This window comes from Antechinus flavipes, chromosome 4 (genome assembly GCF_016432865.1).
Source record: "Antechinus flavipes isolate AdamAnt ecotype Samford, QLD, Australia chromosome 4, AdamAnt_v2, whole genome shotgun sequence".
NCBI classification, from domain to species: Eukaryota; Metazoa; Chordata; class Mammalia; order Dasyuromorphia; family Dasyuridae; genus Antechinus; species Antechinus flavipes.
In genome coordinates this window covers 117,943,229-117,966,562 of record NC_067401.1, presented here as the reverse complement: position 1 = coordinate 117,966,562, position 23,334 = coordinate 117,943,229, and the positions used below count along the sequence as shown (strand labels likewise).

Below are 23,334 nucleotides of genomic sequence, written 5' to 3'. Positions count from 1 at the left end.
GTTGCTGTGTTCAATGTTCTCTTGATTCTATTCACTTCACTTAGCTTCAGTTCATGTAAGTCTCTCTGGGCTTACTGATCGTTTATGTTCCATAACATTCATACACCATAACTTCTTCAGCCATTCCCCAACAGATGGGCGTCTACTCAGTTTCCAGTTCCTTGCCACTATAAAAAGGGCTGCCAGAAACATTTTTGAGTATGCCATTTATTTAGAATTATAGAAATCAAAGCTAGAAGAAAACTTGGAAATCTTTTGTTTCTATAGATTCTGAGATTGTTGGAATTGAGAAAGGACCTTAGAGATTATTAGATCCAAACCTTTCATTTTGTAGAAGGGGTCACTGGGACTTTAAGGAGAAAAGCGACCTGTCCAAGTTCAGGCCTTTTCTCTAGATTTTCAGATTATCTCACCTTCTGAGGCCATTAACCACTTGGGAAAGGCAGGAACCATTTGTTTACTAATAGCCTCCATCAATTACTTTTAGAAGATAGCTTTTCAGACTCGAGATTTACATAAGAACTGCTTAGCTTGAGGACCTTCCCTGTCAACTGAAGTAAAATTCATTAAAATTTGATAAGCATTCTTCCTAGTCTCACAATATGATTTCCCTTCCTCTTCCCCTAAGTCCATTATGAGGTTGCTTCAATGAATTGTTTTAAGTTTTATTGACACTTCATGTTAGTCATTTATAAATATGTCCCTATTCAGGGTGCCTTCCCTTATAATAAAGAAAAAAAAAAAAACATTGAGTAAAACCGGCCAGCATCTGAAAATATAATCAGCATTCTACTTCTTCAATGCAACAAGAGTGATGAAATTTTTTCACATTTTCTCAGCTAAAATTGGTCTTTATGATTACAGTTTCTTTTTAACAGTTAATAGAGATTTGGGAGAATTTACAGATTATTCTCCCTTTATGTTTCTATTTATGTGCCAGAATGTGACAATGATAGCCTTTAATAGCTATATGGAATTGCCTTTTTCACCTAGTTAACTCTGTTCTGAAAAGCACAGGCTATTTTTTGTTTTTTTTTCTTCCCCACACTGTAATACCAAAACAGTTATTGTCAACAATAGCTAGATCAGAGTTTAACCAAAGGGATCTAGCCCTTTTCCAGAATGGTCAATAATTACATAGCTTTTGGGTTTCTCCCTTTTTATCTTTTTAGGAAGATGTCAATTTTTAGTGTCTCATTTTCCCTGGGTGAGTAGAGAGCCTGGGAAGGATGTTGAAAGTTGGCAACCTGAGTTTTCCCACTGTTTGAATGTTTACATTGGCTTTCTTCACTCCTAACCCTTTGCCACCGATTTGGAGAGGTTCTCTTGCTTTTGGTTCAATCGGTGACAACAGCATTGAGCTGAGTGAGGTTCCTAGAACTGTCTGGAGAAGTAGATGTTGTTTTTAATTTTTACTTTATGGACCATCATTTCAGTTGTGTCCAACTTTTTGTGACCCCCATTTGGAATTTTCTTGGCAGATTTTGGAGTGGTTTGTGCCATTTCCTTCTCCAACTTATTTTATAGATGGGGAAACCAAGGCAAGCAAGGTGAAGTGACTTGCCCATTATCACAGAGATAGTAAATGTTAAAGAGTTCAAATTTGAACTCAGGGCTTTCTGATTTTAGGTCCTGTGCTCTCTGTCCACTAACTGGAACAGCCTTTTGAATGTGTTCATAGGCTTAGTTTTCTGGGGAGACTGCTGAAATGGTCAGAACCCATAATGAATTCCTCCTCATTTCCTATCTTTTAAAATTCTAAGTATGACATCTGGGGATAGAGGTGAAATGTGGATGACGGAGACTTTGGCTTGGAGGGAGAAGTTTTCATCTTTTTATAATAAAGTGTTAAATATGAGTACCTTAGATATTAACTGGTTGTCACTCATCCTCAAACTTTGTTTCTGCATCTATAAAAAGTTATGATAATACCCACTTTATAGGGACTGCTTTAAGGAAAATGTTTTAAAGAGCTCTTATGTAGAGAGGCCTGGACTCAGGAAACTCAAGGTGTTGAAAAATTAAAATTAAAGGGGTCCCCTTTTGGGGACTTTGATTTTGTTTCCATTAGAGATGTTCTAAGACAATCAGCCTTCTTACTTGCTTGCCTAGGCTTAGTTAGCCATACTCTCTCTATGTAAATGTGAATTGCTTAGTATTTTGGGGGGAGGAAGAGGGCTACTCCTGAATTCTTCAAATCTGGCCTTTGCCACTCTAACCCCTAGGAAAGATAAGATTTCCAATCTGATAAGTAACTGAGGTTCCAGCAACCCCTTTTAACAAATAAGATATGGCAGCTCCTTCCCCAATTTTTGTCTTTTCAAGTCCTTAGAATTTCATGACACTCAAATGCATCACTAAGACATTTCCTCCCAGTTCCTTCTCCATTTATCTTGTCTCTCAGTGAGTGTGTGGAGAGACCTATAATTCACAGAAACATGAAAGTCTAATGGGTAGAAGGACAGGTGGTTCAATGGATAAGAGTGCTGGGAAGGAGTGCAGGAAGACCATCCTAATCCAACCCTTTCACAGAGACAGAAGTTGTACAAAATCACTAGGTCATCACGTAAAAGAAACTAAGTCAAAGTATAAATACAGAAAAGATATCTCTACCCTTAAAAACCAGCCACCACTGCAACAGTCTTTCCTTAAAACTGGGCTTATCTTGGAAAACCTGAGAGATCAAGCAATCAAATATTTGTCTAGTGCCTATTTTGTGCCAGGAACCATGGTAGATAGATACATGATTCAAAAACAAAATTTCTTGGGAGGAAACTGAGCTCAAAAGGATGAAGTGCCTTGTGAGCATAGGCTGTGGAACCCAACAACAACAACAATATTGGGCAGAAGTCTATAAAATGCTGGGCCAAGACTCAAGACCTGTGTAACCTCAGGTAAAATTGCTTAATTTCTGTCTGCCTCAATTTCATCATCTGTAAAATGGGACAACAGCAGCTACCTCTTGGGGTTATTGGGATAAAATGTTTATAAAAATTGTTCTGTGTATCTTAAAGTGATATGTGTTATTCAATATTACATACCAACTCCTACTTCTATTGATATCACCGCCACTACCAAGATCATCTTGTCTACCCCCCTGCCTTGAGGTAGTAATATATAGATTTTTGTTTATTTCTCCAAGAAATTGGCCTGGGGGAATTCCCCAGCTTTCTTGCAAGGCTTGTGTTGTCTACTGTGTACTAGCACTCCCACAGTTAGGAAATGTGCTCATGGCTAGTCTATTATTTCTCTTACTTTAATGTGTTAATTTCCTCTTGATCCTATTTATGTAAAGAAGAAAGAAAATTCTTTTTATACCTAAAATACTCTCCCTCCTCCCCCTGTTTTTCCCCCCTCCCCTTTCCTCTTGCTAAATAATTCCCGTTTCTTTAAACAGAATTCATATTCTAATTGTGGAATTTTTCATCATCTTCATTGTTCTCCTCCAAGTCACCCTCCCTACTTTTTCCCCATGTGCTTCCTTAAAGGTGATTTCCAAGCTGGATTCGGCTCAATTGATTTTGCAAGGCAGACGGCATTGGTTTAGATTATAAGAATGTAACTTACTTTGACCTCAAATAGATTTATCTCTGTACCTCCCCCCAAAGGACGAATACTTGCAGAACATGGAGTCAACCAGTGTGCCCAGGTCCCATTGTTGCTCCCCTCTTTGACATTTGTTGGGTTCTGGCCTGTCCCTAGTGCAGATTCACTTGATCCCCAGGTAGTCAGGGAGATAGCTTTCCCTACCACTCAAGACTTGAATGGTCAGTAGGAAGCAGCTAAGAATCCCAAACCACTTGTGTCCCAAGTGCCTGAAATTTGTTTACTAGGAGCAAAATCTTTCTTTTATCCCACAGTGAAACCGATCTAGGAGTTCTGTTTCCATTGCTTCATCTACCAAAGTTCAGTTTTCCCCGAGGGCACAAGAGGAGATTTTTTTTTTAATGGGCAGAATGTCTGCTCTGAATCAGTCCTAGGGATAGGGCTGGAAGAGGCCTTGGTCAATTAATAGGAGAAGAAATTTTGTGACACCCAAAATCAAATAGCTAAGAAGTGGGGGAGCCTGAGTCTGAATGTATGTTCTCCAGCTCCAAATTCAGAGTTCTTTCTGATTTTGTCTTTGTGATCCTCTGGGCCCAGAACAAGTCTGAAGCAAACCCCAAGAAAGCCACATACCATTAGTATCATGGGTTTTCTGTTATGGCTTCTTCTACCTCTACTGGGTTAAAGAAAAAAAAAAAAAAAAAATCCCACCCAAACTTCTCCCATCTTAAGGTTTTCCATAAACCCTTTTATTTTCTTATCAAAAAAAAATTTCTGTGCTCCAAATCTCAGGATGGCCACACTCTAGGCACGGTCTGCTTACTTCTTCCTATACCAGATTTGGTTAAACCCTGTTTTTCCTATTGTATTTGCCTCTTTTTTGCCATTACAAAATCTAATTTGCATTTCTGCTGTGGCTCTTAGAAAAGCTTTGAATTTTCTTCTATGGTATCTGAATGAGGTTAAATGAGTACTATGAATTAAGAGACTAATTCTTCAAAAACACAGGTAATCCCTAGAAAAAAAGAATATACTGACTTCACATTAGAGTATAGATAACCCTTCTTAGATTTTTTTCGTAAGATCATAGGGTTTATAGTTGGAGAGGACTTTCAAGATCATTTGGTTCCATTTATTCTTTTTACAGATGAGTAAACTGACTTACAGAATTGTAACTTGGTCCAAGGTCAAAGAACTAGGGTACTCAGTTCTTTCTTTCTACTGTTTCATAACAGAATTGGAAGGAAACCAGTCCTAAGATCTCGTTGGTGCCCTTTCCTGCTTTAGAGAATAATTTTTCAGTACTTCAGACTTTCTACCAACCCCATTTAATAAGCCAGGATCTCATCCCTGGGATTTGAACTCAGATCTTCTATTCCAAATCCCCACTATACCAAGTTGTCCCTAAAACACAGATAAACTGGAGAGAGCATGTGGACCTGTCTGCCTACAGAGAGAGAGAGAGATTATTATTGCGTTATTAGAATATAAGCTGTAAAAATAGGTTTGTTTCATTTTTTGTACTTGTATCCCATAAGCTTAGCATAAGATCTGCCTAATATATACTTGTTGATTAATTGACTGAAGGATGGCACAATGTAGAGAGGAGGCCACTGAGAAGGTTGGTGGGAGGGGAGAGGAGAGGAACAAAGAAAAAATCTGCCAAGTGAAATTTAATTTAAGGAGAACAGATCTTGCCTCCTTTACAGTGTTGTTATTCTTACTTTCAGGGATAGCAAAGACCCTTTGGGCTGCTCTTTGGAAGTTGGAAGTCTGGGGATGAGTGTTTTGGAGCTGCCCCAGCATGATCATGACCCCATTCCCTTTGTCTTTGCATCGCCCCCAGTACCAGTTCCTGACATCAAGTAGGCACTTGACAAATATTTGATTATTTGATGTCTCAGATTTTCCAAGATAGGTCCAACAACTGATGGTGCAGTGGATAGACCACTGACATCAGTAGGACCTGAACTCAGATACGGCCTCAGATACTTAACTGTGTGACCTGAGTAAGTCACTTACCTGAACTGCCTCACCAAAAAAAACAAAAAACAAAAAAAACCCAGAACCCCCAAAGTCCCCACAATTTTAAGGAAAGACTTGTGGCAATCACCACAAGAGGGTAGAGATATATTTTCTTGCATTTGGAATCTGACCTGGGTTCTTTGAATTAATGACCTATGTGACTGTGAGTAAATTCCCTTACCTTCTCTGGACCTCATTTCTGTATAAAATGAAGGAATTGCATTAGTTCTCTCTTAGATTTGTTGACCTCCCCTCAAAAATCTCATCCCCTCCTTAACTTCATTGTGCACCTCTCAGAAGTACAGAACATCAGGGAATAATTGTTAGAAGTCATTAAAATTGTTGTTCAAGTTGTATCTGAGTCTTGTGACCCCATTTGGGATTTCCTTTTCTTTCCTCTTTTTGGTGATATTCCTTTATGAGCATTGGAAACAATTACATTTCCAAAGAAACTAATGCACTAATATTTATACTTTTCATTTGATTTTGGGCTAGTCTATTATCCCCATTTGGGGTTTTCTTGGCAAAAATAGTGAAGTAGTTTGCCATTTTCTTCACTAATTCATTTTATAGCTGAGGAAACTGAGGCAAAAAGGGTCACCTCAGATATTTAATATCTGAGGCCATATTTAAACTCCTCTTCCTGACTCTAAGCCCAATGCTCTCTATCCACTGTGCACTTACCTGCCCTAAAATTAAAATTACTATACTTTATATGCAGCTTATGTGTGTGTCCCCTGGGAGAATGCAGGCTCCTTAACAAAAGGGACTGTACTCCCTTTGGTCCTTAGTGCATAGTAGGCCAGGTGCCCTAATCTGAGGATTTAGGAAATTTGGTCCCCACTATTAGGATAAAAACAATCCAGGCTCTCTGGCATGGGAAGTGGAAAGCAGAGACTCCTTTGGAATAAGCAGGCCCTTTGAGAGCAGAATTGAGGTAAAGGGTGGAGACTTGAGAAGAGCAGCCAAGATATGGGAGGGAATGTGCATGTGCTTGTTCTGAGGCCCCTTCCCAACCTGAGCGTGGCCTCTTTTTAAAAATGGCTCTGCTGCTGGTAATGAGAGCTACTCCAATCCAGGCCCTCCAAGTGGCCAAAAATAAGTAATAAGTGGCTTGGCTACCAAAAAGGAAAACCATGTCTTTTTTTTTTCCTCATTGTTTTTAGAAGACAGAGGGCTGGCCAGGAGCTATTCTTTAAAGGGCATAACATTTTGAGTTAAAAAAATCACTTTTCCTGAAGGTCTGAAAGCCAGCCTCAGTTGGTGTTTCAGGTCCTGGAAAAGAGCTGCCTTGGGGCCTGGCAGTATTGACAGCAAACAAATGGGCCTACAGTCTAGTCTGCTGGATCTCTCCCCTGGTCTGGAATTCTGTTTGCTTAACTCTCTAATTGCTTCCTTAACTTCCTCTGCTGGCTCCTGACTGTCAGCTTGAGGCTGGCCCAAAGAGAAGGCTTTGTGGGGAGCCCCCAAAGGGACCTGTCTGAAAGGGAACCTAGCCTGGGTTCTTCCTGAGAGTCTTGTTTGCAAGATCCCCGTTCTTCTGGGGCTGCTTTTCCCTTTAAAATGTTGACTTAGTGTTAGTTACCCAGGGTGAAAGCCAAAGAGAGAGGCTTTGCCTTCCAAAGTGTGATCTGTCTTCTGATGTCAGGCAGGAGAATTAGAGATTCATCCAAGCTTTGCCCTGGTCTCCCTGATGATCTCCTGTGGGTATCTGAGGGAATGCTTCTGGACTATAGCAGCAATGGCTTAGCTTAGACTTGCAGAATAGAGGGGAGAAGGAGGGATCGGGTATTCCGATGTAACTCTGGCAACCTCAGTGGTTACTTTGGACTTTCCTTCTTTGCTCTGCCATCAGTAAATCTGTCCATGCTCTGACTGTTAATTCCAAAAGATATATACGGAGTGCTTACAACATTGGGAGGTAGTGGGTCCCCGGTGGTGTATACTAGCTACGAAGATGATCACTGTTAGAATGATTGTAAACAATGGCAGTTCGTATTCTAGTCAGCAAAACAAGACGTTTGTATGTATCCTGTGTTACAAAATGGAGCTCAGAAATGGTACATAGCAAGAAGCTTGTCATTTTGGCTTCCTTTCCTGGTATCTACCAGCACGCCGTAGTTAAAAAAAATTAAAAAAAGCTTTCTCCTCAGCCTGTAGCATTTTTCCATACACACGTCTCCCTCAATGTTTTCTTACCCCATGAGGGTTGATTAAAGCTATATTAGGCTCCCCAGTTGCTTTTTAACAGCCTTTTCCTCTCTGCCCTCTAGGATCAGTTTTCACATGCTATGAGCTATGGATCTAAAAGTTTAATAGTGGGTGTTTCTTGGACAAATGGACTCTGGGACCATGAAACTAGAGTGATGGGATAGACCTTATTGACTAACTTCTCCATTTTTAAAGGGGATGAGCTCAAAACCCAGAGACATAATTAAGGCCACTTGGCTATTTAGGTTCCTAGTCTACAAATCCTTTGTGCCTGCAGGCATTTTTCCTTGGAAGCTCCGCTTAGTTGTGGTTCCATCTCCCAGTATGAGCATTCAACAAGTATTTGTTAAACTCTCACCATAGTCCTAGCCCTCCTTGTTAGTCACTGGGGATACAAAGAATGAATTAACCCCCATCCTCAAGAATGACTGACTCTTTATGGTCCCATATGGAGTTTTCTTGATAAAGTGATTGGCCATTTCCTTCTCCAACTCATTTTACAGATAAGGAAATTGAGGCAAATTAGGGTTACAGACATGCCCAGGGCCACACAGTGAGGAAGTGAAAACCAGATTTGAACTCTGGAAGAGGAGTCTTGATTCTCACCCAGCTGCCCTTTTCCTTTCTAGTCAAGAGTTTTGATGTGACAGTATTTGTCTATTTTGTGTCAGGAACCATGATAGGTACTGGGAATGTTGGTAGGTCTGAATCTTCCCGGGATGGCATTTGAGGGTGGGGATCAGTTATGGGTAGTGAATTTCCTCACTGGTTTCTTGCTTAATGACTCACTAATTCCTGCACCTGATTTCTTTCTGAGCTCACTTCAGACTTCCCCTCCTACGAGAGCTTTCCTGACTCTTTCCCCTGCTTCTGCTTAGCCATAGACTTCCAGCTTCCCTGAGGCAATCTTGCCTTTATGATTTTATTTTGTGCGTGTTTTGTGATTACATATACTTATCTGTTTTGTAAATTCTCCCCTGCCTGACTGATTATAAGCTCCTTCAGGGCAGGAGCTATTTCTTTTTGTCTTTTGTATTCCCAGCACCTCACACTGTGCCGGACATTTTTAGGACAGTTAAATAAATACTGGTTAATTTGGTGGCTGGGTATTCTGAATGAAGGGGGGCATTCTCTCTCGGCTCTCCCCAGGCTCAGCCCACCAACACCCCCAGCAGCCCAGGATATTTAATTCGGGGATGGTTGTCAGAAGCCATTAAAAATGCAGGCAGCAATGCAGAACATTAGCAGTCTCATGTCAGCAAGACATCCCGGTGTAACTGGAGCCAGGGAGACACGAATGGGGCCCGTGTTCACAGAGGGAGATACCAGATCACCCCCGTGGACTGCAGTTCCTGCTTCTCCAGTTCCCCACAGCCTCGGGCTCAGAGAAAGACGCTCCTGTGTAAGGGCTGGAAACCAGACCGGGGTTTTATGAGCTGCTTGGCCACCGAGAGGTCAGGGAAGGGCTTGTGGCTCCGCATGTGTCCAAATAGAGTGTGGGCTCCGGGGAGGAAGCGAGTATGACAAAATGGTTTGGGTGGTTCTGTTCTGAAACCTTAACCCTCCTCCGGCAGCCCTGGGCCTCCAGCAGGTTCCCTCCTGGTGATGGTTGAGAACCAGGAAATGAAACTGCCCCAGCTGGTTGTCACACCCTCCCTGACTGTAGGAAGTGGTGGATTCGCCCGCTCCGAGGGCCAACGGGCGTCCCCTCCCCCCAAAACCAAAAGCCAAAATAGAGGCTGGAGGAGGGACTGGTGTAGACTGTCCCAGGTAGCCTTGGCTGCATACACAGAGGCAGAGACTCTAGTAATGTTTGTTTGTTTTTCTTTTACCTACCATCTCATCAAGCAGGAACTTGGAAGCAGCCTAAAGTGCTCCTCTCTGCAGACTGCCTCTGGCTCTGTGCTTTGTTACCTTGCAGATAGCACCTCAGCCTGCCCAAGTCCTTTGGGTGGTTGTTACCTAGCTAGGCCCAGGTTTCCCCAACAGGTGGACGCATGCCATTTGTTTCTAACTATTGATTTGTTTTCTTGCATTTCAGTCGTTCCAAGGAAGTCAAGGACGAGCTTACCTCTTTAATTCAGTGTGAGTGTCTCTTTTGGAAGTGGTATTAAATTGTTCTTTGCATCTTTGGAAGATGGAAAAAGCAACCCTGGAGGATAATTAAACAGTAGGAGCTGCCTCCTGTTCTGATGAGACACTGCCTAGGACATAAATTAAAAAATACAGTCCATGGAGGATTATGTTCCCTGGTTTGCTTCTGATGGTCACCTCAGGGATATTTGTTTTTCTATTTTTGGAGAGGGTGGTGGGAGGGACTAGAGAGACTAGAGAAATAGCTTCCAAATTAAAATGTCATTTCTCCATTTGTTCTTCTCTCTCTCTCTCTCTCTCTCTCTCTCTCTCTCTCTCTCTCTGACACATACACACACACCCCTACCTTAGAGTTGCAGGCTAGTGAAATCCTTTCTGAGATCCTCTCTCTTACCCACACATCTCACCCCCCAAGGGTATTCCCCCAGTCTCCTCAGGCAAGAAGTTTTATGACCAAACTCCAGCGGATCTCACAGGATTCATAGAAGTCTAGAATGTCAAAATGGGAAGGGACTATCTTTTTTCCAAGAGTGGAGCATATGGACTCCTTTTCAGAATAATGTTTTTAAATAAAATTTTTGTATATGTCATTGGTTTTCTTTGTTTTATTTTACACATAATTATGTATGTATAAAATAAAAACCAAAAGAAACCAATTATATATGTGTGTGCTTATGCTTATACATATGTGTCTATCTATATATATATAGATAGATAAACACATACAATGGAAATCATTGAAAAAATATTGAGGAAAAAAAAAGTAGTTCCCCTTCCAAATTTTTGGACCTCTTAGATTCTAGCCGTAGACTTCCAGTGGATCCTAGGTTAAGAAACCTATTGTAGTCCAGTCTACTCATTTTAAAGGTGAGAAAGCTGAGGGCCATTGGAACAGCTAGAAAAGAAGGAAACCCAATCATGACTGAGCCAAGGCCAACCCACTCAACAGAACAGTAAAACTCAGAGTAGGCCAGGTTAATGGAGCAGCTCTAAACCTCCACCCCCACCTCCCCAAGTGCTGGGGCATTTTCCCTGGAGAAGAAAGTCCAGGCTGACTGAGAAGTATTGGGATAAGACTTAGTACATATTTGGACAAGTGTTCACTGACCCTGCATATGTTTGTGATCACCTGTCATTTGATATAAACTTGGTTCGGGCCTGCTAGAAGGGTCCTCTTTTTGGAGAGGCCCATTCTCCCCTCCACCCCCAAAATAAATGACAACTGTAAATTAAATGATTTTATCGTTAAAGTAATACATAATTTCATAATACGTCTTTTATAGTTTGTTTAAAAAAATGAATTTGATGCTTAAGAATGGTTTTCAAAGATCATAAAATTAATTTTGGGATTTACAGTGGGAAGAGTGCTGAGTCTAGTGTCAGAAGACCTGAGTTCAAATCCTACCCGCCACCTGCTGCCAATGTGATTTAGGGTCAGTCACCTTATCCCTTTGGGCCTCAGTGATGGGTCTAGACTGTAATATGGACCTCTAAGGGCCCTTTCAACTCTAAATCTATGCTCCTGTGATGCTAAGATTCTCTGATCTACAAAGTCTCCTTTCCTGAGACCCATTACATCCACTGGTTTTGAATCTGGGGTTGAAAGAGAAGTGACTAGCAAAGGAAGCTTTCCTCTATACAGAAGGACAGAAAGGCCATTCTCTCCAGCAGGCACACTGGACCAGAATGGAACACTCTGAAATCCCTTTGTCCCAGGACCTGACTTTTGCCTGTCTTTGGGGCCTTGCTCTTGCTCCTGAAGCTTTCTTCTCTCCCCCACCCCCACCACCCCCCGGGAGCAGCTGCTTTTTTAGGGAGTTCTTGCCCTGTTCGTTTTTGCAGGTAGCTCAGCTCCAGGGACGGCGGATGCAGCCGCATTCATGTCTCTCCTTTCTCTCTCCCCCACCCCCACCTCTTTGGCACAGAGTTAATGTGGGCTGTGGACCTGCGGAAGAGCGAGTGTTGCTAACGGGGCTCCACGCAGTTGCAGACATCTACTGTGAAAACTGCAAAACCACTCTGGGCTGGAAATATGTAAGTAGGGTGGCCTTGGCCGCGGGGTGGGCCGGGCTTGCCCCTTGGGATGGAGAGGGCTTTGTGAGAAGGACTCAAGCGCGCCTCTGAGCCCGTTTTCTCCTCACCAAGGACTCTGTCGGCTGAGTGCCCGGTGGGGTTGGGTGACTTTGCCAGGATCTTACAGTTAGTTGATGTCAGTCAGAAGCAACATTCAGGTCCTTTTCTCTCCTGACTCTTTAGGCCAACAGGTAAGGGGTGCGAGGCTCCATTTTGTACAAGATGAGAGAGAAGGGGCTTGTTTATGTTTAAGTAAACAGAAGACTCAAAAATTCCAAGGTTAATGGGTTTCTGCTGTGCTCCATGGCTTCCCTGGGAGGGCAATACAAGGAGGAACCTCTTGTTTTCTTGTCCAACTCATAATCAGCAAATGGTATCTCGATGATAGAGCCACTAAACATGGTGCCTTACCCATCCTGCCCCTGAGGTGGCCCATTGCACTCTGAAATCACTCTGGTTGTTAGGGTTTCCTGACAACGAATTTAAACTTGGCTTTTTGTAATTTACATCCATTCCTCCCGATTTTACTCTCTAGGGCCAAACAGATCAAGTCCAATCTTTCATATGATGGTCCATGTTCCAGGTTCCTCCCACTCAAATCTTTTCTAGGTTAGCTGTGCTCAGTTCCTTTAATAGACCGTATAGGACACGGACTCAAGGTCCTTCCCCATCCTTATTCCTCTTCTCTGTTCACTTTCCAGCTTGTTCTTTGTAAAAATAAGAGAGAGCATTAGGACCAGTAGCCCCCGCTTCTCTAGTTGTCCTTTGTGATATGGCAGCCTCAGCCAACACTGGGGATCAGAAGACTACAGCTGAGACCATCGCCACCTTTATATGGAGCCAAATTTGGACACCCCCTGGGATAGAGTGTGATTTTCCTAGGGGATACCTTGTTGTTTCCTGGGGTAGGAAGGATGAGCAGCAGTGACCTACTATCCCCAGAAACTCAGGCTGCCTGGTATCTATCCTGAGAATTTTTCTGTCTCATTTTGCAGTGGTAATTCAACCCCAGATGCAGTTGCCATGGTGACAGTATCCATTGGTTGAATTTTTTCCTTTTTATACTGTTTTGTGTATATGTGTGCACATGAACTTGCTGTATATACACACGACATATTTCCTCTCAGTGAGCCCTCTGACCCGCTGGAGTATTTGAGTGTTAGTATTTGAAAAGAACAACCTCCAGGGTTTCCAAAGGATAATTTATCTTTTAGGAAATGCCTCAGGGTCCTCCTAAAGGACAGTTAACATATCAGTTCCATGTTTCTTCTGTCCCTGCCAGCCAACATAATCTACTTTTAACTCTAGAAGGAGCAGGTCACTGCTGCTCATCCTTCCGACCCCAGGAACAAGAGCCAGAAGAAATCTTAGACTAGTTAGACCAACGCCACCCCTCCCCCCTCTCCCCACCACCACTGCCATTAGTCACTCAGAAGAAGAAACTGAGGTCCAGGAAGGAGCCATTGCTGTTATTATTTATTATTCAGTGTTACTCCAGGTCTCACTCTTTGTGATCTCTTTGGGGTTTTCTTGGCAAAAATCCTGAACACAGGGCTTCCTGATTCCAGCATCCTATCCACTGTTTCACCTCACTGTTCCAGAGAGATGGTGCAGGCCCTAAGGATTTTTCCCAAAGTCATGCAGGTAGTGTGAGCCAGAATTGAATTTGGAATCCAACTTCCGACTACAGAGCCAATGCATTTTCCATTGTAGCATGAAGAAGAAACTCTCTGAGGAGGAAAAAGAACAGGATTCTTCCACAGGAGAGCCTGACAACAAGAAATCTTTCAGGAGGAGGGGTCAGGCAGGGAACTAAATTCCATTCTTATCACCCCCTCCCCCCCATTAACTTAAAAATATTTGAAATATCAGAATTTTGCTTGCATTTACTTGGGCCCCCTATATTTTGAGCTTAGTCTGAGAGCAGACATCATCAAATAGATCAGCCTGATGGCTTTTTCAAACCCTATCAAGGATTCAATGTCCAAATTCATTTTACAACCCACATCCTTCTAAAGCTAGGAGGAACTCTGAAGTCATTAGATTAACTATCTTGTAAATTTTTCTACTGCTTCTTTCCTCTACCTGCTTCTGTTGACCATTTGATTTGAGAAGGAACACTGGATAAGAGGCAAGATGCAAAGTCATTCTCCTTTGGCTGAAAAGGTTCTGTAGGAGAAGAGTTCAGAATTAAAAATAAGAATAAGTTATGGGGATTATTTATCAATTTCCTTTATTCATGATTTCTTCATCCCTCTCATTTCTGTGGCCTGCTGAATTGACTTTTGTTTTCTCTCCATTATGACCCAGTTTCAAGACTTTCTAAAGGTAACTGTGTGGTACAAAGCTTTGCTTTGTATTTGTCAGTTTTAGAAGGAGCAGGACAACCATCCCTGTTCTCACGTCCTCTACCTTGCAGACACTTAATGTCATAACACATCCTTGTTCTCCATCTTTCCTATTCTGCTTTTCTTAAAAAAAAAACTTTCAACACACTCATCAGATCCTCTTAAATGGTATTGCATTACTTTTGAAAAAATATAGCAAATCCAGCATGTTGTCATTTCTGAATTCGCCAAATTTGTCTGTTTCAAAACTGTTTTGCTTCTTTCTTGAATCTCCTACTATTCTACACATTTTCATCTTCTCCCATTCTAAAATCTGTACTCACACCCACACCCATGCACCCATGCAAAATACAAATACTTAAACCCAGTGCTATGGAAGAAAGGGAAAGGAATTGGCAATTCTTAAGCTTTCTGCCTTCTGTCTGTGGAGTCTATTTGTAGAGTGATTTGATTCTTGAAGCAATAGGTGTAAGACCCAACAGGATAATAGATTGAAAATTGGAAAGGACTTAAGAAATTAGCTAATTTCTTTTATACTCTCTCAACAGAAAAGCTAAATCATTTACCCAAGATCATAGCATAAGGTGAGATTTTAATCGAGCACTGATTTCTGTTCTTAAATCTAAATACACACCTGAACTAATAATAATCTGCAAAAAACCAAAACAAAACAGAATAAAAAAAACAAAAACAAAACCCACGGGCTCCATAGCTCCACTCTTCCAAACCCAAAGTCACATCCAACTTCAAGACAAAGACAATTTCACACAAGTCATTTATTAAGTGTCAAGTCCTTACATTCTAATGGGGAGACAAATGCACATCAGTAAGCATATACAAAGTGTTTGGGGGAGAGTGCTACTCTGTAATATCTTAGAACATAAGGAAAGCACTCAGTTCCAGTAAGAACAACTCTCCCTTGATGGCTTTGAATGTACCTAGGAAAGTGAATCCATAGATACATAATACAGGTTTTTAATCATACTCAATAACTGTTGAAAGTGTTTTTTTCTTTCTCGGCAGAAAGTGTCTGCCGAGAGACAGACAGACAGAAAGGGAATCTTGTGACTTGATTGGTAAAGGCAACTTCTTCCTCTTCTAGATTAGTATCTGCTTTTATAGTCTTATCGAGGCAGTTAAGGGCACTGAGTTAAGTGACTCCTTCCAGGTTTGCTTAGCTGCTATGACAGAGAGAAAACTTGAACTCGGGTCTTATGGAATCTTGAGAAAAGTTTCCTATCCGTTATGTGTCAGGCAGCCTCTCCAGATGTCCTTATGTCCATGATAATAAAATTGTTCTCCCCACCAACCACTCCACTGTAGGGTTTTATTAGCTAGAATAATAAGTTCATTGGGTAAACTACCAGAAGTATGGATTTTTTTTTTTTTTTTTTTTTTGGCTAGGAGACTGGATATTGATGTTGCTTGGCAGAAATTTTCTTCTACTGCATTGTTTGTTGTAGCCCGTGATTTCTGTGGAGGAGAAGCAAAGTAACAGGATATAAGTATATAAGTTAAAAGGAAACCTTTTTGTTCCCCACAATGCTTTGCTTCTCCATTCAACTCATTCAGCACATTTTAGAAAGGTTCCAACCTTGGTGTGCTTCAAAAGATGGTGAGGATGACAAGGGGAGCCTTATTAGAGAAGAATCCTGTGTAGTTTAACAAGTTCTAAGTTTCTTAAGATAACATACTAAAGACATTCTTTTTGATAGGACTTATGGAATAGTGGACAGGGTGCTGGAATCAGGAAGCTAAATTCATTAGCTATATGTCGTGGACAAGTCCCTGCCATTCATTGTTTGTATCACTATGGACAAGTTACTTAACTTTTCTGAACCTCAGGGAACTTAAAAAAAAAAAAAAACCTAATATTTTATTTTTCCAAATACATGTAAACATAGTTTTCAACATTTGTTTTTGTAGAACTTTGTGTTTCAAATTTTTCTCTTTCCCCAAGATAGCAAGCAATCTGATACAGGTTAAATACAGGTGATTCTTTTAAATATATTTCCATATTTGTCATGTTATACAAGAAAAACCTCAGGAAACTCTTCCCAAAAAAATCACATGCAGTGGAAAGAATCAGAAGACCCACATTCAAATCCTGGCTCTGCTATTAGTCCTATGACATTAGCAAGTCAACTTCTTTCAGCCTCAGTTTCCTTATCTCAGAAGTGAAGGTTATATTAAATAGTCTTAAGCTTAAGATGAAAGATCTCCAAATTCACTTTTAAGTGATTGATTGCAGGCTGAAATTCTCATATAATATTGTCAGAGGTCTTTGATCTATTGCTGTCCTTGTGGTGATGTGGTGGAGTCAGGATGACCTGAATTCAAATCTAGCCTCAGATATTTCTGGGACTCTGAGCAAGTCATTTAACCTGTAAGATGGTCATAATAGCATTTTTGTAAGGATCAAATGAGATATTTGTAAAATGGCTAAGCACTGCGCCTGGCACACAGTTAAGTGCTCTCTAAATGTTTATTCCCTTCCCTTTCCTTGTCATAATGAGTATAATAATAAAGTTTAGGTGTAGTCTTAAGTGTTGAGTTGTTTCAGTCATGTCTGTCAAATTTTTTTAGTCATGTCCAACTTTTTGTAACCCCATTTGGAGTTTTCTTGGCAAAATACCAGAATGGTTTGTCATTTCCTTCTCCAACTCATTTTACCGATGAGGAAATTAAGGCAATCAGACTTGCTATTAAGTCATACAGCTAGTAAGTGTTTTGACTAGATTTGAATTCATCTCATCTTGATCCCATTGTCAGGTCTTCCTGATTCCAGGCCCAGTATTTAATCCACTTTACCACGTTATATGATAAAATGCTAATTTTTAGAAGTGATTTTGTGAGACTCCTATCAGGGTTAGATGGGTTCTTGTAGTGGGCTTCAAACTTTAATGTTCACTACTTGTTTACCAAATTGTGAGGCTCACTTACGCAACCCCAAGAATGCTGACAAAGTTATCTCCATCCTGTTTTACTCAAATTCCATGTCCAAGCCCAGCATGTGTGGGATGCCTTGATACTTTGGAATGTACCCCAATTTATTTTTGTACCTCTGGACCATTCTGTGATCTGCTTACAACCATTTAGTCAGTGGAAATGCCCCATGCTTCACCCAATCTACGTCACCCCCCCTTCCCCCTGATGATATATCATTTTTGACTCTCAAGAACAAGATCTGTCAACCTATGAAATTCCACATTTCACCATATTTCTTTTGCATATTTGGGTATCAAATCCTGTAACAACAAAGTCCTGAAAGAAAGGGGCAACTCAGATCTTGAGGAAGAACTGAAGTCCAGTTCATTAAGAGGGGACTGTGGATGAGGGTGGATTCCCTGTTAAAGGATGACTAAATAAAGAACTATTAATTTTGGTTTGAGGATATAAAGAGCTTAGAGTATTGTTTGGGACAAAGCATAGAACTTTTGATTACTTAGAAACTTAGGGAATTTTATTGAAGCTGAAAATCCATAAAAGTTCAAAGTGACCTGCCCGAAGTCGATGGGTGGTAAATGGAAGAATCTGGATTTGCACCCAGGTCCTCTGTCACCACACTGTACTGCTTAATCAATCCATGGACATGACCGCTCACCCCCTCTCTCTTTTTCTGTTGACCAGGAACATGCCTTTGAGAGCAGCCAGAAGTATAAAGAAGGCAAATACATCATTGAACTGGCACACATGATCAAGGACAATGGCTGGGATTGAATGGAGGGAGTCCCCCCTACCCAGTGTCTGAATGAATGCCATCCAACTGAACATTGTATCCGAGAGGGGAGAGAGTGACTGAACGAACGCTTGGTTCCATCCCTTTAGAGGCTTTGGCATCAGGAGCATCCTCCCACCCTATCTCCATCTTTATTGGTGACTGGCCTCCTAAATTGCTGTCTCTCTGTTTCTTTGCTTTGTATGTATTTGTGAGATGACCCTGGCTTCTCTCTCTGTTCTAGTGTTGGCTAAAAGCAACGGATGCACCGAGAGCTTGGCAGCATTCTACTTTAAGGAGAGTCCCAGGGACCCCCTGCCCCTTCCCCCCAGGGCGGGCGGCCTTAGCCGTCTTGTGTCAGGATAGCGATGGCGTGGGGGTGTGAGGAGGGAAGGGGCCCTGAGTGTCCTGGGGCAGGGGTGGGCATGGGAGGGTGGAGGTAGGAACTGCTGCTCCTTAAAAACCCTGGGAACCTAGGAACCTTGAAACTATCAACTTGTCCAAAAGGACAAAAAGAAGATTTAAAAAAAATACCTCATGACTGAATTCTCTTTGAAGCTTCTGTTCCTGACGCCCAACAATGTGCCAGGTCAGCATGAGAGGAGGCTCTGACTCCTGTGGCTCATGCAGTTGTGGGGCAGGAGTCGGATTGCCGTGGGCTGGTTTGGGGGCACCCGTATTAGCTGACGGTTGAGTCAGCAACTGGTGAGCTTGTGGTAGGGTCTCAGTGGTTTGTTCCCTCACCGTGTCTGCCTGTGCCCACCCGACTCCGAGCTCTCCCTTCTGCTCCCCCATCGTGGCAAGGAGGGATCTGCCCTTCACCAAGTATTGACGATCCCGGGCTCCCTGGCAAGTAGAGGCCAGTGGCCTTTGACCTGTGACCCATGAAGTCCTGTAATTAAAGGGACGGCAAGTTGACCGCTCCGATATCAGGCAAGGAAACCATAGGAAAGCCAGCACAGTTAAAATGACTCCAACTGCCTGACCCATAACTCTTGACTAAGCACAATGGGTGGGGGTGGGGAAGGAGAGATTTGGAGGGATGGGGAGGAGAGGAAAACATCTCTTGGTATCAGACCTCCTCCCCACTTCCCCAGTGAGGGGTGGGTGGGGAATCCCAGGAGCACGGATGATTCACATGCAGAGTTTGATTGGTTTTGATTCCAGGCCTGTCTTTTAAGCTATGGAAACTAAAAGCTTTGGAGATTATGGTTAATGTGTTCTGCAGGCAGATATTTCGAGCCCCAGTGTTATTTCCCTGAATTCAAATGGGAAGTAGGATAGTAATTAACCAAAGTGGCCCGGCAGTGGGGAACTGATTAAATTTGATGCCAGACTAAGAGTAACAAATTCTAATCTTACCTTTTCTTTTTTTGGAGGCTAGGAATGAAGAGGGGACATAACTCATGCTATTAGGGGGAGTCGAGTGGGGAAACCCAAGCCAGGAAGGCTTAGGAGTAAAAAGCTTTGACTTGCATTTAATCATCCACACTGTGATGTCTGTTCTACAGCAATCCAGCTAGTACCTGGTGAATGATGTGAGGCCCACTCAGACGGAGTTCATTTCATTTCTCAGGCTTAAAATACTCTATTTTTTCTGATGATCTTGTGTATCATTCTCAGCATCTCATTTTCCAAGGAGACTGAATCTGAAAAATTCAAGTCTCAGTTGTCACAAGTGGTTAATTCAGGAGCATAGGGGAACCTGTGCAGTGGAGTGGGCTTTGAAGGCTGCAGAACCAGGGAGCCTCCTGGGATAGAGTCTGTGATGGAAAGAGGTGATTATAGGAGGGCTATGAAAAGGTGAATCTCTGGGTCGCTGTCCTGTAGCAAGATAAACTCTTGAGTCCTGGTGGTTCTGGCTCAAGGCTGACCTTGGCCTGGAAGTTCCCTCAAACTGGACTTTTCTTGCTTTTGACTGGCTGGTACAAGATAAAAGAGGACTTCTTCCTTTAAAAATTTCGTTTTTGGTTCTCTTTTTAAAAATCAACACTTTATAATTAGAATTATCCCCCCTTAAAAAAAAAAAAAGCAAATCAAAAACCCAAACAATTCCAAAACCATTAGACCAGTCTGAAAGCGTAAGAAGGGAAACTGAGGTACAGTTAGATTACTTTGTTGCAATCTGCTAAAGGAATTTTCTTTCTGCTTCCTCTAATCCCTTAGATTGCATCAGAAAATAGCTTCAGTTTTCACATTCCCCGGCTAGCTTCCCAGTCCTGAAATAGCTGGATTCCCATTCCCTCCCTACTGAAATACGGGCCCTGGGCCCTTTCCTTTAGAGATTTAGCCTTCTCTTTTTTAGAACTACAAATGAAATGGAAATTTGGCAAATGTTTAAGCAAACCTGGACAATGAAAGATAGTGAGATTGCAGAGACCAAACCTTGGCCCTACCCCCACTTTCTGCCCTGGGAAAGTTTCCATTGTTCTCTCTGGGACTCCTTCTGGTGCTGTGAGGAACCCTTCTGCAGCACCCCAAAAGCCAAAAGCATGGCACCTCCTATCCGAAGAGAAGGCTCAACAGCAGAACGACCCCTTCATTAGGTTTCCCGTACGTGTTGACTAAACCATAAGTGCTTCTTACAATGTTAGCTCCATCCATGACCTGTTTCATGTCTAGCAGTATTGGAGACCACAAATGGAGCTCAAACCTTGTCAAACTTGTGGACTCAATTAGTTCTTATATTTGATTTTTTTTCTTAAAATTAACTACTCAGAGCATAACCAAAGACCTCACTCCTAGGCCACTGGTAGGTTCAGCCAACTGGGAGCTGGTGGGCAAAGCTGGGAGAGTGGGAAGAGAGGAAGGAAGAGAAGGGGGAGAGGGGAGGAGGAGGAGGAGGAGTTCTTTACCTCAGCCAGCAGCTGCCTTCCTTTGCAGTGGAAAAACCGTTAGCAGAATCTCCAGTTTCAGCTCACTCGGCTCCACCTTTGGATTGGGCCGAGACCCTGAGTGCTGGGGCTTGGGGTCTCCATGGCCCGGCCCCGGCACCAGCCTGGAAGCTGGATGTCATTGACTCGAGTTGGTTGGAGCAAAGCAGCTCCAACCCAGCTTGATGAACACAGGTGTCCATCTGGGTACTACATCCATAGTGGCTAATGTGAGTGCCACTTAGACATGGCAAGGTCAGTCAGTGCTGGTAGGGTTAGTGTGCACAAAGGAAATATTCCCCCTTTCAACAAATTTTCAAAGGGTAATATATACAGAAGAAAAAAAAAAACCTTGTGAAATATACTTTTGTAAATAATATTTAATTTTTTTAAATAATATATTTGGTGCTGTTTTCTCAGAGCTCCTGAGAGCACTTTTTATTTTTATTTTAACATTTTACTGTTTCCTCTGCATTTTTTTGAAGTATGTTTTAAGGGAAACATGCATACTTTTTTTTTTTTCCCAAAAGTCTGTCATTTAGTCTGGGGGAGGCAAGAAAGCTTTGCTTTTACCTTTTCCTGGTAGAAGTGACATGTAGCGAATCATTAGGTTGAATTGAAATGTTTTTCTTGCACCAGTATTGGCTAGGGAAAAAAACAAAAAACATTGAGGTGAAGTGCTGTTAGTTGTGGCTTCAAAGGCCTTCAGGTCTGTTGTTTTTAATGTGCATTTTTTAAAAGTATTTTCCAATGGCTCCTGCTTTTCTTTTTACTGGGAATATTATGTAAAAGTTTACACAACTCCTGTAGCAAGGCTTTTCTTTTCTCCCTCTCCCTCACTTTGTGTTTTTGTTTTTTTTTTATTTTGTTTGCACTCTGTCTCTAAGTGGACCAACAGTACAAGCCATAGAGAATGCATCTTAACCACGCCATGTACAGGCAGGGCTGCAAGCAGTGCTGGGTCTCTGGTATACCCTCCCCTTCTCTTCTGTGGCGCAACTTGGATGAGCTACAAATGAAATCTATTGTCCTTGTGGAGATCCAAGAGTCAGACCTCTTGTATGTTTTCTATTTGCTAATGTGAGTGTATTAATTGCATATTCTGCGGCTCCCAAAGTGTTTAACAAGAAGCCTCACCATAAACAGGAACTAGTATTGGTCCAACAGACATGAAATGTAGACATGCCTGTAGGCAAACAAATTTGTGAGGTCAGAATCCCTCAGGGTCAGGAAGAGGCCTGGGAAATGAAATCCTGGAAAACAATCAACTTATATGTTTTTTAAGTCAGTCCAAAAATGAAAAACCACTATGGGGCGGGGGGTTGGGGAGGGGAGAAGAGACACTTAATTTTCAAATTAAAATGTATACATTAATTGGTGGCAAGATAAAGATAAAAAGAATAAGATATAAGCTATTCCCAATATTAACAGATTCTTACTGCCCCTTACGTTTTTGTATAAAATTTTGTTAAAGTGGGAGCAAATTCCCTTTTTTCCCTGTTTTGCGGAGACTATCTTTTCAATACCGGTCTGTTTATTGATGCTTGTGTTTACAAACTGTATTTGTTGGGATTTTGGGGGTGGTTTTTTGGGGCATATTTTTTCAGGTCACTTTGCTTCAACAACAAAGGCAATTGTTTTTCAATAATTTGTCTTCACCTTTTTTTCCTGTATTTGTACATAGTGATTCAGTATTAGAAAAAAGTGCGTTGTTTTCTCTCATTTCCAATATGTGTTGGTGCTCATTTGAGAAAATAAAGTTTTCAAATATTCTGAGTGTTGGCTTCTATTCTGACTTGGATTTTCCCCCATCTTTTTTTTTTTTTTTAAAGGCCCAGTTTAATTCAACTTGACATGTGAGACAAATCAATCTAGATTTAGAAGGCAACTCTGAAAGGATCAGACCTGCCTTGTGGGAGTGAGGGGCAGCGGTCGGGAGAGATCACCCTTGCTATCGCCACCCCCATTTTAGATGGAATTGAGGACCATAGAATTGACCTATCCAAACTCATACATTTAATAAACGGGCTAGAATGGCAACATAGAGCTCAAATCTCCTGTAGCATCCCTTCCTCTGTAATATAAGCCCCCATCCAACATTGGATTTCATGAAAATACACCTTTGGATGAAGCAATATTACAGGAGGAAGCTAATTCCATGGGAACAGTACTCCGTATTGAAGCAGGAGCTACCTATGTGTAGGGTGAGAGACTGGAGATTACAGCCGAGTAAGCCTAATGCTATTAACAAGGAGCTTCAAGGCACTGCCTGGGAATCTAGTTTATAGGATATAAATGATATTGAGAACATCGGGCTCTGTGTTCTCTAGGGTTAAGGCGATGGTTTGCCATTTCTCAAGTTCATGGACTCAGTGTGGTTCCCTCTCCCAGGTTAAGAACTACTCTAAAACCATCCCTGAATATCCCTCCCACACCCTAAAAAGCG

General features: G+C 41.9%; 1 protein-coding gene across 5 annotated transcripts in view; it reads left to right on the top strand.

The window, feature by feature from the left end:
* The window catches only part of YPEL2 (yippee like 2), a 69,311-nt gene extending 46,647 nt beyond the window's left edge, over window positions 1-22,664 (top strand). For 3 of the 5 annotated variants that reach the window (XM_051994143.1, XM_051994141.1, XM_051994140.1), the window contains 3 exons: window positions 9,824-9,867; window positions 11,802-11,910; window positions 17,928-22,664. In XM_051994143.1, the coding sequence (XP_051850103.1) occupies window positions 9,824-9,867; window positions 11,802-11,910; window positions 17,928-18,017 (243 nt within the window). In that variant the 3' untranslated portion in view covers window positions 18,018-22,664. Of the gene's footprint in view, window positions 1-9,823; window positions 9,868-11,232; window positions 11,310-11,801; window positions 11,911-17,927 lie in introns of those variants that run through there. The other 2 variants (XR_007953240.1, XM_051994142.1) reach the window with 2 other exon arrangements.
* Window positions 22,665-23,334: the final 670 nt, after the last annotated feature.